At 37.8% G+C, this 12,428-nt stretch overlaps 1 protein-coding gene across 5 annotated transcripts in view; it reads right to left on the bottom strand.

Annotated features, from left to right (window-relative positions):
• SH3TC2 (SH3 domain and tetratricopeptide repeats 2) overlaps positions 1-12,428 on the bottom strand; it is a 51,006-nt gene that overhangs the window by 15,513 nt on the left and 23,065 nt on the right. For all 5 annotated transcript variants that reach the window (XM_032209018.1, XM_032209020.1, XM_032209017.1 and 2 more), the window contains 5 exons: positions 11,381-11,486; positions 10,908-11,051; positions 9,587-9,782; positions 8,307-8,380; positions 5,080-5,275 (listed from right to left, as the gene is read on the bottom strand). In XM_032209018.1, coding sequence (XP_032064909.1) covers positions 5,080-5,275; positions 8,307-8,380; positions 9,587-9,782; positions 10,908-11,051; positions 11,381-11,486 — 716 coding nt within the window. The remainder of the gene's footprint in view (positions 1-5,079; positions 5,276-8,306; positions 8,381-9,586; positions 9,783-10,907; positions 11,052-11,380; positions 11,487-12,428) is intronic.

Here is a 12,428-nt window from a genome sequence, read left to right as displayed (position 1 = left end):
AAACATCTCAGCTATGTCTTCTGTAGTTCAAGGTCCTTTTCTTTTTTTCTATGGCAAGGAGGCGTCACTTAATAGTTATGTATAGGATGGATTCAAACACACACACATTAAAGTCATTCAAAACCTTCTCTGGTAGTGATGCTTGCAATGAAGTTTTAACAAAAGCGATCAAAGGAAAAATATATTGGAAATATACAGGGAGAGTGATAGGTATTGTATCTATTATTCAACTTAGCTGTTCCGAATGCCATTTATACAGCTGAAAGTATTGATTAGAAAATATATTGTTAACATAGATGTTGGATTTGAATACATTTATTTTTTATTCAAAGGTCTTTGTTGTTGTGTCACTTTTTCAGAGATTTTCTCATATTTTTAAAACTACAGAACCTAAAATGTTAACATATTTTAGCGTTTTTTAAAATTGTTTTAGTTTTTTCAGATTTCTGCAATAACAACAGGAATTGAACTGATTTCTTATATTATATTAATGTATATTGTATGTATATGTATATACCAGGAGAATACAAACAATAAACTAATAAAAAGGATCTTTTATGGAATACTGATTGGTGAATTCTCCATATCTTCAAGCAAAAGGACTGAATAATTGAGGACTGATACTACTGATATAATAGGTGCCAATTTTCATACAATTCTACCAACACACAAGTGTTTGGAGGTGGCAAGCATGACACAGTTTATATATTATGATATATATGACCCAAGTCCTGAGTAGTAGCCTTTGTACAATCATGTCTTGTTTGTTCATTCTCCCTTTGTGTACTATTGCAGCATGAAAACAATCTAAAGAGAGTACAACTAAATAGACGAGTTTTATCAGACCTAAGAACTATTTTCCTTTTGGATGATACATTAAAATGAATGTAAAGGCACAAAAAGCTCCAATGGCATTCATCAAATCCAAAATTATCTTCCCAGATTTAATTTTTTTAAAGAAAACCTGTCATATTTAGTTTTATACATAAATGTTAAAATTTCTTTGCTATTAAAGGAATAATATATATATAGCATTTTTTCAAATATTGTTAACAGGTTTCACTGATTATACCTAGATAATTTATGTAAAATATAAGTTTCTACTTTCAATCATTTAGCACGCAATTCAAGGGCCGCTTATCTGGAAGTAAATCTCATTGGAAGATATATAAATCTGGGCATTTACAATCCATAAAAACTGACAAAGAAGTATAACACAAAGCAAGATTCCTTTCAGAACATTAGCAAAGTGACAATACTGACACCTTGTGGCCACCACAATTTCACATAACTACAATGTTTTTACAGACAAGACATTAACTCAAACATAAATTTGCACTTGGTAGAAATGCATTCTCCATTGTCTATGGCACTGATGCCACACATAAGTTTTATTTGTTTATTTGTTTATATTAGCTGTCCAACTCCAGTGGAAGTAATAGGAAATCAAATCATAATATCTACTCAATAATTGTGGTCTATTGCAAGTCTATCTTGATGATAGTTAATATCTACATTTCCTATATTTTAATCTAATCTGTTTTAAAAGTAATTTCAAAGTCATAGGGAGAGAAGAGAAGAAAGAACACATTGCAGAGGAGCAGTCTCTCACACTATCCTGGTGCTCTGCATAAGTTAGGGCAAAAGCGGAAGCAGAGACAGTTTATTAAATGAGAGGGTGTAATTTGAGAAACCTATACCATAACAACGAGGGTTCTTGTGGCCAAATTCTACTAACAAATATCTCTTAAGACTCTTGGTGTGTCCTTCCTAGAGGTAAAGTACCAAGAATTCTACAACAGTCACATGAAAGACATATCCTCTCCATTCAGGTAAAACTGAGCCAAAATGGCAAATAACGTAACTGCATTTATATAAATTATTTTAACACTGATGCATAATAACTGAGGAAGAGCATCCTTTAGCTCAGCATCATTATTGGTTTGCATTCTGAATTGTTTATGAGTCCTTACGTTACTTTAGATAAAAGCATCCCATCTCTTCCCCCATCTGCTTGTTTTCCATTGATTGGACAAAGAACTATATTTGAAATTTTACAGAAGATGGGGAAGGGTAACTATTTAATGGGCACATAATCAACTGAAAATGATCTTGGAAAATCAAGTACAACAGACTTAGAATTTGAATTAGAGAAAACCAAGAAGATTTTGTTTTATTTCTTTTATTCTTGCCTTGCTGTCATTGTTGACTCCTGGTGACTGACTGGACTAATCCCTGTCGTTTTCTTGGTAAGATTTTTTTTTGGAACTGGTTTGCCTTTGCCACCTTCCTAAAGCTGTGAGAGAATGATTGGCCCAAGGTTGACTAGATGGCTTCATGTCTAAGGGAGGACTATATCTCATGGTCTTTCAGTTTCTAGTCCTGGCTCAACTAAGAAGTACCGTGGTTATAATCTAGACTGGAAAGTAAACAAATAAATTAAAAGGAGTCTTAAAGAAAGCAACGGAAAACTAGTTTTCTATTTATTGTTAAATAAAATGCTTTGAGGTATTGAACTATTAATAAACCATTAATAGTTGACCTCTGTACCATTAAAATACATTTCCTGCACTACTCTTTTGTTTGCCAGTTTTATTCTGTGTCCCATTCTGGTCAAATTAAATTCGATTTAGAATTTTACATAACAATCAAAAAAGATGTTTTCAAAAGGGATGTCATATATGCTCAGGCAACATCCTGGAAATAAACTCCACTGAATAAAACCCCACTCATTTTTCTAAAAATATTGTATTATAGTTGTCTCATCTCTTGAAAGTTCCCTGAGATAAGTTTGCTAGCTTCTTTTGCTTTTTTCTGCCTACCTATCAGGAACTACCATTCGACAAAAGACTTCCTTCAGTCTCCATGCAATGATTTCCATATTCTGCATCTTGTATCCAAGTATCCAAATTACTCCTTGACCTATCCTGGCCTGGCCAGTAGCTATTTACCTCTGTCAGAGCTCTGTGGAAAGCTCTGCCAAAAGAAATCTATACCAATGTTCTGAAAAAAAAAACATATTTCAAAGCTATTAAAAAGTTATAAACCTTTGGGCAAAAGACAAACTACCTAAAATTAATGGAACGAACTTCATTGTAGGAAGCATTTCGATTCTGAGCAGCTCAAGGTTGATTCAGCCTTCTATACTTCAAGGTCAGTAAAATGAGGATCCAGATTGCCGAGAGCAATATGTTGACTCTGTAAACTGCTTAGAGGGGGCTCTATAGCACTATGGAGCAGTATATAAGGCTAAGTGCTATTAATTATTAGCTAAGAGTTGGTTTCCATTCTTAATTTATTCTAATGTACAACATTGCTTTGTCAGCTTTTCCTGGTGAATCTTCAGGTTTATCAGTTTGTGTAAGTCATGCAGAGGCTATTGCAATTAAATGGCACACTTTTTGCATATTAGATGGGTTTTTAAAAATCTATTACTTGAAGATTCCTTAAAATAAAGATTCTGTTGGATTTATGCATTGTTAATTCTGGCTTAGCACATGTTCGCTTAGCTATATTTATTTGTAAAACAGTATTTGGATAATATCTGAAGATAATCTAGCCACCTGGGACTTCAACAAAGAATGATAAAGTAAGTGTGTAATTCCTCTACATGAAAACTGAAATCTAATATTGTGCTAATGTTTACCAGAATGTTTATGCTTATTATGTCACAGGTAACATTTATCACAAACTGAGACAAGCTTATTTATAGCTGATGTAACAACAACTGGGAGAAAAAGAGCATATGTTTTAATAAAAAGCTGAATATTCTAAAGGAGTTTAATAAGTTTGGTGGAAATAGCTATAATGCTTAAGATCCAACTCCATAGTGCTTTACAGCAGTGGTAGTCAACCTGGTCCCTACCGCCCACTAGTAGGCATTCCAGCTTTCATGGTGGGTGGTAGGGGTTTGCTGTAACTCTGCTTTATAAATTTTATAAAGTTACTTGCCTAATTTATAAATCACCATTAATGTGGAACCGGTGGGCGGTTAGAAAATTTTACTACTAACCAGAGGTGGGTTCCTACCAGTTCGCACCTATTCGGTAGAACCGGTTCGTCAAATCTACCGAACCGGTTAGATGATGTTCCACCAGTGGACCCAGAAAGCAGGCCACACCTACAGAAGAGGTTCCAAAATTTTTTGAAACCCACCACTGGTCCTTGGATATGATTATTCTACACTATCATGCTCATATTTATAAAACTCAGTGCCTCTGTGAAAGGTAAGGATGACTACTGCATTTGTGGTGCAATCAGAACATTGCGTGTGTTGAAGTTGTTTTAACGCAAACCAAAGATGCCTTTTAAAAAACAAGTTTACATCGTATTCTTATGCATGCCAGTGCTGTGTGTGAGGTAATTTAAGGTGGTTCTGACAAGTGTCGTCGGCATCTTCATATCCGGTCACATGGGCAGCAAACCACTCCCATCCAGTCACATGGGCAGCAAGCCACTCCCACAAAGGAGGCCACATCCACAGAGTAGGTTCGAACAATTTTTGAAACCCACCACTGCTACTAACAGAGATACAAAAGTGGGCGGTAGGTATAAAAAGGTTAACTACCCCTGCTTTACAGTGTCTCTAAGTGGTTTACAGAGTCAGCATATTGACACCCAAAATCTGGGTCCTTATTTTACCGACCTTGGAAGGATGGAAGGCTGAGTCAATTTCGAGCCAATGAGACGATGCAGTAAAAATTTTAAAAGCCCACAAAACTCAAATAATAAATCCTGATTGCTTGGTGCCATACAGCTTTGGGAGCAAAGAAAACTTAAAATCCACAGAGAAAGAGAACTCGGTGTGCCTCTGATTAGTTCATCCACAAACAGTCAAGAAAAAATGGAGGGCTGGTAAAAGTTTCTGGGTTCTTTTTGTTTTTAATTCTTAACATGTAATTTGAACAAGTAAATATTTATTTCTTTACCAGGGATTCTATGCATGTTTTTTTTTTCATCTAAATATAAAAACTTGGATCATGCCATGTTTTAACTAGTTGATTTGAAGGTCATTGAGTTCTGACTTGGTTTCTACCTACGTTTTTTTTTTATATATATATAAACACCCATCATACTTACATTGATTCACAACTCTCAAGCTGCACTGATTTGGTTTGGACAAAGCCAATTATCCCGCTAGTTGTGGATTTCCCTATAAACCAACGGAGACCTGGAATGAGAAAGCCGATCACCTCTAGGACATCCCCTTTGCAGTAACTCAATTCATCCCAGCTTTTTCCTCTGTGATCTTCAGTAGCTGTGCACCTCCCTTGGCCTGAAAAACAGAATGAAAGCATTCTCACATCAGAAGGCTGAACAACTGTATCATTCTCTCACAGCAGCACCATGGCTAGAGGCAGCGGAGAGTGTGCGTGCAAACAAAGCCTGATAACAAAAACTCTTTTGTGTTCCTTGGCATTTTTTGTTTTCTTCAGTAACTTAGATTTCACAAGCAAGTCCAGTCTGGTTTTTTTAAACACACACACACACACACACACACACACACACACACACACACACACCAGGCAGTTATTTATTCCACAGACATATAAGAAGCTCTGAAGACATTCCAATTTGTTACAGTGGGTTTGTGGGTGAGGGGGGGGGGACAGCCATTGAGAAAAATATTTGCCCTACGTCATGCATTTTTTGCTACTTTTTCACCAGTGGCGTGCAGTCAGGGGAGGCTCTGCCTCCCCACTGTCATCATGAAAAGAAAAAAAAATGTAAAAGGAAAAAGGCTGAGCCAGTTGCTGCCAGAGTCACAGTGGATGACTCTGCTTAGTGCTTAACTGTTGAAAAAAGCCTCTAAAAAGTGCCCTCTACAGGAGAAGGCAGGAGAACGACATGCCTCATCTAGTCTGACTTTAGGCGTTTTATGATCACTCGAGCAGAGTTAAGCAAGGGTTAAAAGCCGAAAAATTCCTGACGTAGATGAGGCACGTCGTTCTCCTGCCTCCTCCTGTAGAGGGTGCTTTTTTAGAGGCTTTTTAAAACAGTTGAGCAAAGTCATCCACGGTGACTCTGGCAGCAACTAGCTCAGCCTGACCTCAGCTCTTGCCTTTTTCCTTTTTTTTCTTTTCATGATGGCAGGCAAGAGCAGAGTTGAAATCCTCTCTGAAATAGCTGGAAAAGGTACATGTGGATCAGAGGGAGGGGGATGAATTCAAACTTCATCCTCCTGGTGCGGGGCTTTGGGCAAAGGCTGGAGAGAAATGCTCTCACTCCCCAAGTGTAGTTTGATTGCAGGCAGAGCCACGTTGTCTTTTCAAACCTGTAATCAGTGAAGCTGGGCTGGATCCTTCCGGGGCTGGGGGAAAGTGTGTGTGCTCCAGTATGGATCTTGGACTGGCTTCCTGCCTCCTCCTGTGGTCTCCCTGACTCCCTCCAATCCAACTTTCTGTGTATGTGTGCGTGTGTGTTTGTGCGTGTGTGTGTGTGTGTGTGTGTTTGAGAGGGGGGAGGGAGAAAGGGAGGAAGGAGGGGAAGGGAGAAGAAAAAGAAAAAGAAAGAAGGAAACTTATTTCACAAAGGAGAAAAACAAATGCTGTCGCTTAAAATTGGAACTGAGCATGCCTGGCTGTGGAATTCTTGGAGTTGAAGTCCACAAGTCTAAAAAAATTTGTGTCAGTGCCTCACCAGCCATAAACCTCACCGCACGTCACTGTTTTTCACTTAGTCCACTGCCTTTATTTCCTCCCTGCTTCATACAAATACAAATTCCATCATATCATATCTTCTTGGGATGGTATCTTGGTCTCATATTGGTAATCAGTGACTTTTCCCAGATGCCACTGAATGAACACTGAGAGCAACTCAGTCTAAATTGGTCACACAGATGTTTCTTGATAAACAGGAAGGGAAATAAAGACTGTTCAAGGTGATGTCCTGAACAAATAAACCCCCTTTTCACTGATTGCTGGAAAATCCCTGGAAAAAAAATACAGCACTTTAAATGTTGGCCAAGCATTCATGAAATTCCCCACTGTCTCAGCAAGCAATAAAATAATAGAAGCACCAGGGATGGTCATTCTAAAAATCCAAATCAACACAGACATCCTTCAGATTTTTGAAACTGGAGGGGAATTATTCTCAATATTTTTAGACTCTGAACTAACATGTTCTAAAAATAGCTAAATAGAAAGGAAACTCCCAATGATTCCATTTGTTAGTTAAAATAAGACAAATGTCATGCTTGGCAGTATTTTTTCTGCCTTTTTATGAATCAAACTACACAAAAATAGGTAACCACCATAATCATGCTGGGTTAGATAAGTTAGGAACAGAGATTGTACATGCACTCAGATAGGCTTTCTCTGAGTCCACTACCAACCATTTATTTATAAACACACCATCTCTATCTATCTATCTATCTATCTATCTATCTATCTATCTATCTATCTATCTATCTATCTATCATCTCCCTCCCTCCCTCCCTCCCTCTCTCTCTCTCTCTCTTTCCTGCAGGGTTATAATCACCTTCTCATTCTGTTCAAAAGCAGCACTACTACAAGGAGAACAAATGGAAGCCAGAAAATGTGGGGGTCAAATACACATTGATGCAAAGAATTTTAATGATTAATACTCAATTGAAAGCAGAACTTTTCTTGGGAGACTAATAGACAGATAATTAGAAAATAATTGTGAAAGACTGCTTTTATGTGTGGTGACTGCTTAAAGATTATTATATGTATAGAAATGGAAAGATTATAAAATACCCTTAAGGGAAGAATGGCCGGTGAAGATATCAGAATTGGCAGAGATAGCAAAATTGACTTGTTTGATTAGAGAAAGGACAATCAATGACTCTAGTGTAACTGGACATTTAGCTGAGAAAAGAAGAAAATATGAACTCGTGATGTATAGCATTAATGATTAGAAAAAGAAGACTATGGAAAAAAGAAAATTGTTTTGTAACCTTAGAGACAGAGCATAAAGTAACAATGTGCTTTTAACTGCTATTAAGAAGATTGGAAGATTCTTTGTAACTCACCTTATCTTTCCTTTCCTTCCCTTTCTCTATTTTTTTCTTTGCATTTTTTATTTTTCTTTCCATTTTGTTTTCTTTCAAAATTTGTATTGTTTTTAATTCTTTTAAATAAATATACACAGAGAGACACGTTTGTGTATATGTGTGTGTGTGTGTATAAATACATACAGTACACGCACACACACAAACATACACACTGAGAACATATGGCTGCTTGAAAGTCCTATGAATGTGGCACATAGACAAGTGAAATAAAAAGGGAGGTGATCAATTGATGATTTTTAAGCAAACTGATCCTGAGTTTTATTACACTCACCAATCTGCAAAGAGTCAGGCCCACTGATTTCTTTGGATATGCCACAACTGATTGGATAATTCTTCAAAAACCACCTGCAAATGGAAACAGCCATGAACAAACTGCTTCATTGAGGGAAATATATGTCTGATGTCCAAGGTAGGAGACAGTTAGTTACTAGATCTGCTCTATGGCATCAGATTCTTTGTATGCCTTCTCTTTTATAATTCATTCATGGAATCCAAGGCCCAAAGGTATGATGATAGTGATAGCAATAGCCTTGACGCCTGTCTTAAAGGAGTATTACACAAATACAACACAAATCAAGATTCTGGAGCTAAAATATAGATGCAAATATCAAGATCATTCATGAGTGTTTTCAAAATATTTGACTTATGCTATTGGAGATAGAGACAGTTTATCTTGAACTTCAGATTGATACTAGAGTAAATGCTTTTTAGACAAAATTATATCCCCAACTCCTACACTTAAAAAAAAAAAAAGGCAGGCAGCGAATGACAGGAATAATTGTCAGAGAGATATTGTCAGTCAGGGAAGCCAAAGTAAATCTAGAGAAGATTGTCTAGGCATCATGTAATGTTCTGTAGAAAGAATATTGATTTGACCTTCCAATATAGCTTGTACATACATTTTGACAGACTTGATTTTTTTTAAAAGCTTGTCAGCACTATTAAATCTGGCACACTAAATCTTCATTTGGCCAATATGACAAAGTGTGTAACTGAAGAGCCAAAACAAATTCCCATTACACAAACATACATCTTTGTACACAAATCAAATTTGCAAACTATTCTAATGAGAACATTATTGCAAAAGTTATAAGTGAATTAGAAGTTGAAAATAAGATTTTAAGTACGCATGACAAACAGCAGCCGATTCTAATCTCAAAGTTAGAAAATTATATTTTGCTTGAAGTAGTACAAGTGAACTCAGCACATTCACAGCACAAGAATATGCCCATTTTGTTCAATCTGTTGGGATGGGAGAGATATCAGGAAGTCCTTCAAATAAGCCAGCCCTTTACCATGGAAGGCTTTTGCCAAGAACCAAAAATGACACTTGGAATTACTTAAGAGCAATTTCCTTCATTGTTCTTCATCTACAGACAGAATCTTGCCAGACTAAAACAACTATTTACTTAACTACAGATATACTCAGGGAAAAGCTAGGGAAGAGCTGTTTTACCCCTCTTCCCACCAACCACATTTTCCAAGCTCCACTGGCTCTTTATCCTCTGCTCACAGAACAACAGCTGGATGTAAACATGGCAATCTACTTACTGGTAAAAGGGATGGGGCAACGGCTCTATAGTTGTGACATGAATCAGTCCTCTCTGATCGGTCAACAATGATGTCCCTTCCCACTTAGTTTCATGTCCAATGTCTTTCACATGGACTAATTCATTCTTGAGGAGCTTTAAATCCTCTTCTTCTTCCTCTGCAGGGACAGTGAGTGTTGCTCTGGCAAAAAAATTGCCTATGGACAGAAGGAGGAGAAGAGAAAGAAACAACATAACTTCTGCAAATAGTTTCCTAAGAACACTTGCACATTTTTAGATCTTTAAAAGTTCTATTCCAGGTCATTTCCATTTCCATGTAATACCAGGATTATGCTGACAGTCTAACAGAAACATTTTTTTTTTCCTGTCATGGTGTTGCCACCATGAAACTATCTGCTAGCACAGGATTCCCTTCAAAAAGATTTCAGAGGCTTTCTTCTTTGCGAGAATATCTCATATAGTTCAATGTCACTTTAAACACAATAATTGAATGGTTCAAATTCTTTTTTCTCACTGTAGTCTAACATGGAGACAGTTCAATGTTTCCCAATAGTATTTTTACGTGCAAAAAAGGAAAAGGAAAAAAAGAAGTAGAAAGAAAATTACATACAGAAGATATCTGCAATGAGAAAGGATCAGAAACACTTTGTTTCAGCTGAAGGGAATTATTTATATACACTTAATTCCTTCACCCTTTGCCTAGCCATAGCTCAGGATTATTACAAGACAGTTCTCTGCTGCTGGAATGGTCCCCTGACATTGGAAGTAAATGCGTAGATGCTAACTGTTACCAGAATAAGTTTTAGAGATATTTGAAGATGCATAGATTTAACCTCCAATCCAGGGGTGAAATGCTACCGGCTCAGACCGGTTTGCCTGAACCGGTAGCAAAAATGCTACCTATTCGCCCAAATCAGTAGTAAAAAAAATGCTACCGGTTCGGGCGATCCAGTTTTTTATGACAAATCAGCTGTGACACAGGACTTAGATTAGCTAGAAAGCAGGATTTCCCGTTTTCTAGCTCATCTAAACTGCATGGCACAGCAGATCCCATCCCCCTTGCTGTTCGCTTACCTTTGCAGGCGTGCTTTGCACATGCGGGAAGGTCCTGCACATGCGCGGAGGTGGCACATGGGAGTGAAGCAAACTCACATTGCTACCAAACCGGTAGCCAGGTAAGTAGATTTCAACCCTGCTCCAATCCAATACTTTCTTGCATATCTTTCTCACACATCCTTCTTCCTTGTCATTTTCGAGATCTACTTTACAGTGAAACAGCATTGGGGGTGGGTGGGTGTTGGATTCTGTCTCAGAGTTCTTACCTTCCTGGAGGAGAAGACCCAGATACATGGTGGTCATGCAGTCCTCATCAACAGTGACAGTGATCTCAGTATCATCTACTTGAGCACAGTTCAACCAGTACTCGGGACTGAAGAGAAGGTGTTCCAGGCAGCAACCCACATATCCTATTTCATCATACCAAAGGAAGAATGAAAACCTGCAGTGTGCTTTCCCCAAAGATCAAAGCAGTATTTATTTATTATTACAGACCAGCATTTAACCCAAATTGTCAGCCACTTTCAAAGAGTCACATTAACAACAGAGCATGTGTTTTTCCAGTGCCTGAATTACAGAGACATTCGTAGTATATTAAACTAGTTTTTGAAAAGGAAATTAGAAGTGGTTCATGTTATCCACTGTAGTTCTGTTTTAACACTATGGCCAATATATGTTATGTTCCCACAACTGTCCTTCTGATGGAATGCCAGTCATTTGTCAATGGAATTTGATTTACCAAGTGCCAAATAAGTGGAAAACTTCCAGATTTCTTCCACAGTTCTGAAGGAAAGTAGAAAGCGATTCTCCTGTGCCTGGATGCATGCCAGTCTGGCTGACAGCTCCTGAAAAAAGACAAAAAATGAGAAGATTTAACTAGCATAAAATATTAGCATGTGTCTTATCGGGGGTTTTTTTGTTTTTGTTTTTTGCAAATTATAGGCATGACATTTGGAAATGGGAACTTTAACAAGGTGTAAGTTACTCTGGGACAATGAAATCTAATCAAGAATTAAGGATTCATTCTTAAATATGAGATCTAAAATAAGGTACAGTGTGAAACCTGATCGGATCCATGCGCTAGCCAGCTGTATCTTCTTCAAAATATGGCATTCTATTCTCCTATTTTTCCATCATCCCTGTTCCCGAAACATAGCATTTTGTAGTCAGTCCATTGAGTATGATCCTTGGTTGGTTTTTACTCAAACAGCTTATATTTCCTTTAGTTTTATCCTGCATCCAAAACCCTGAGTCTCTTCCAAGGGGTTTTACTACCACTACAGATCAATACTGTAGGAATGCGTGGGCTATGCATATTTAAGTTGTTAATGCATGTAAATAAAATCACCCTAAAACATTTTGCAGCATTTAAATTGAATTGAATTGAATTTATTGCATTTATATGCCACCCTTTTCCCCGAAGGGGACTCAGGGCGGCTCACAATACAAGTCAGGGAAGGGGGTACAGATAAGGGATAAAAAGACGAACAGAACAATACACAATTTAAAAGCACACAAAAACCATACCATTCGAGGGGGGGGCAAAAGCTCTTTAGCCCCAGGCCTGTCGGAACAGCCAGGTTTTAAGGGCTTTGCGGAAAGCCTGGAGGGTGGTGAGGGTTCGAATCTCCACGGGGAGCTCGTTCCAGAGGGTCGGAGCAGCCACAGAGAAGGCTCTCCTCTGAGTAGTCGCCAGTCGGCATTGGCCGGCAGATGGAATTCGGAGGAGACCTAATCAGTGGGATCTAATCGGTCTATTGGAGGTAATTGGCAGCAGGTGGTCTCTC

The sequence above is a fragment of the Thamnophis elegans genome, chromosome 2 (genome assembly GCF_009769535.1).
Source record: "Thamnophis elegans isolate rThaEle1 chromosome 2, rThaEle1.pri, whole genome shotgun sequence".
Lineage (NCBI taxonomy): Eukaryota > Metazoa > Chordata > Lepidosauria > Squamata > Colubridae > Thamnophis > Thamnophis elegans.
The sequence above is the reverse complement of the archived record's forward strand: the minus strand, read 5'-3'. Positions and strand labels throughout refer to the sequence as shown.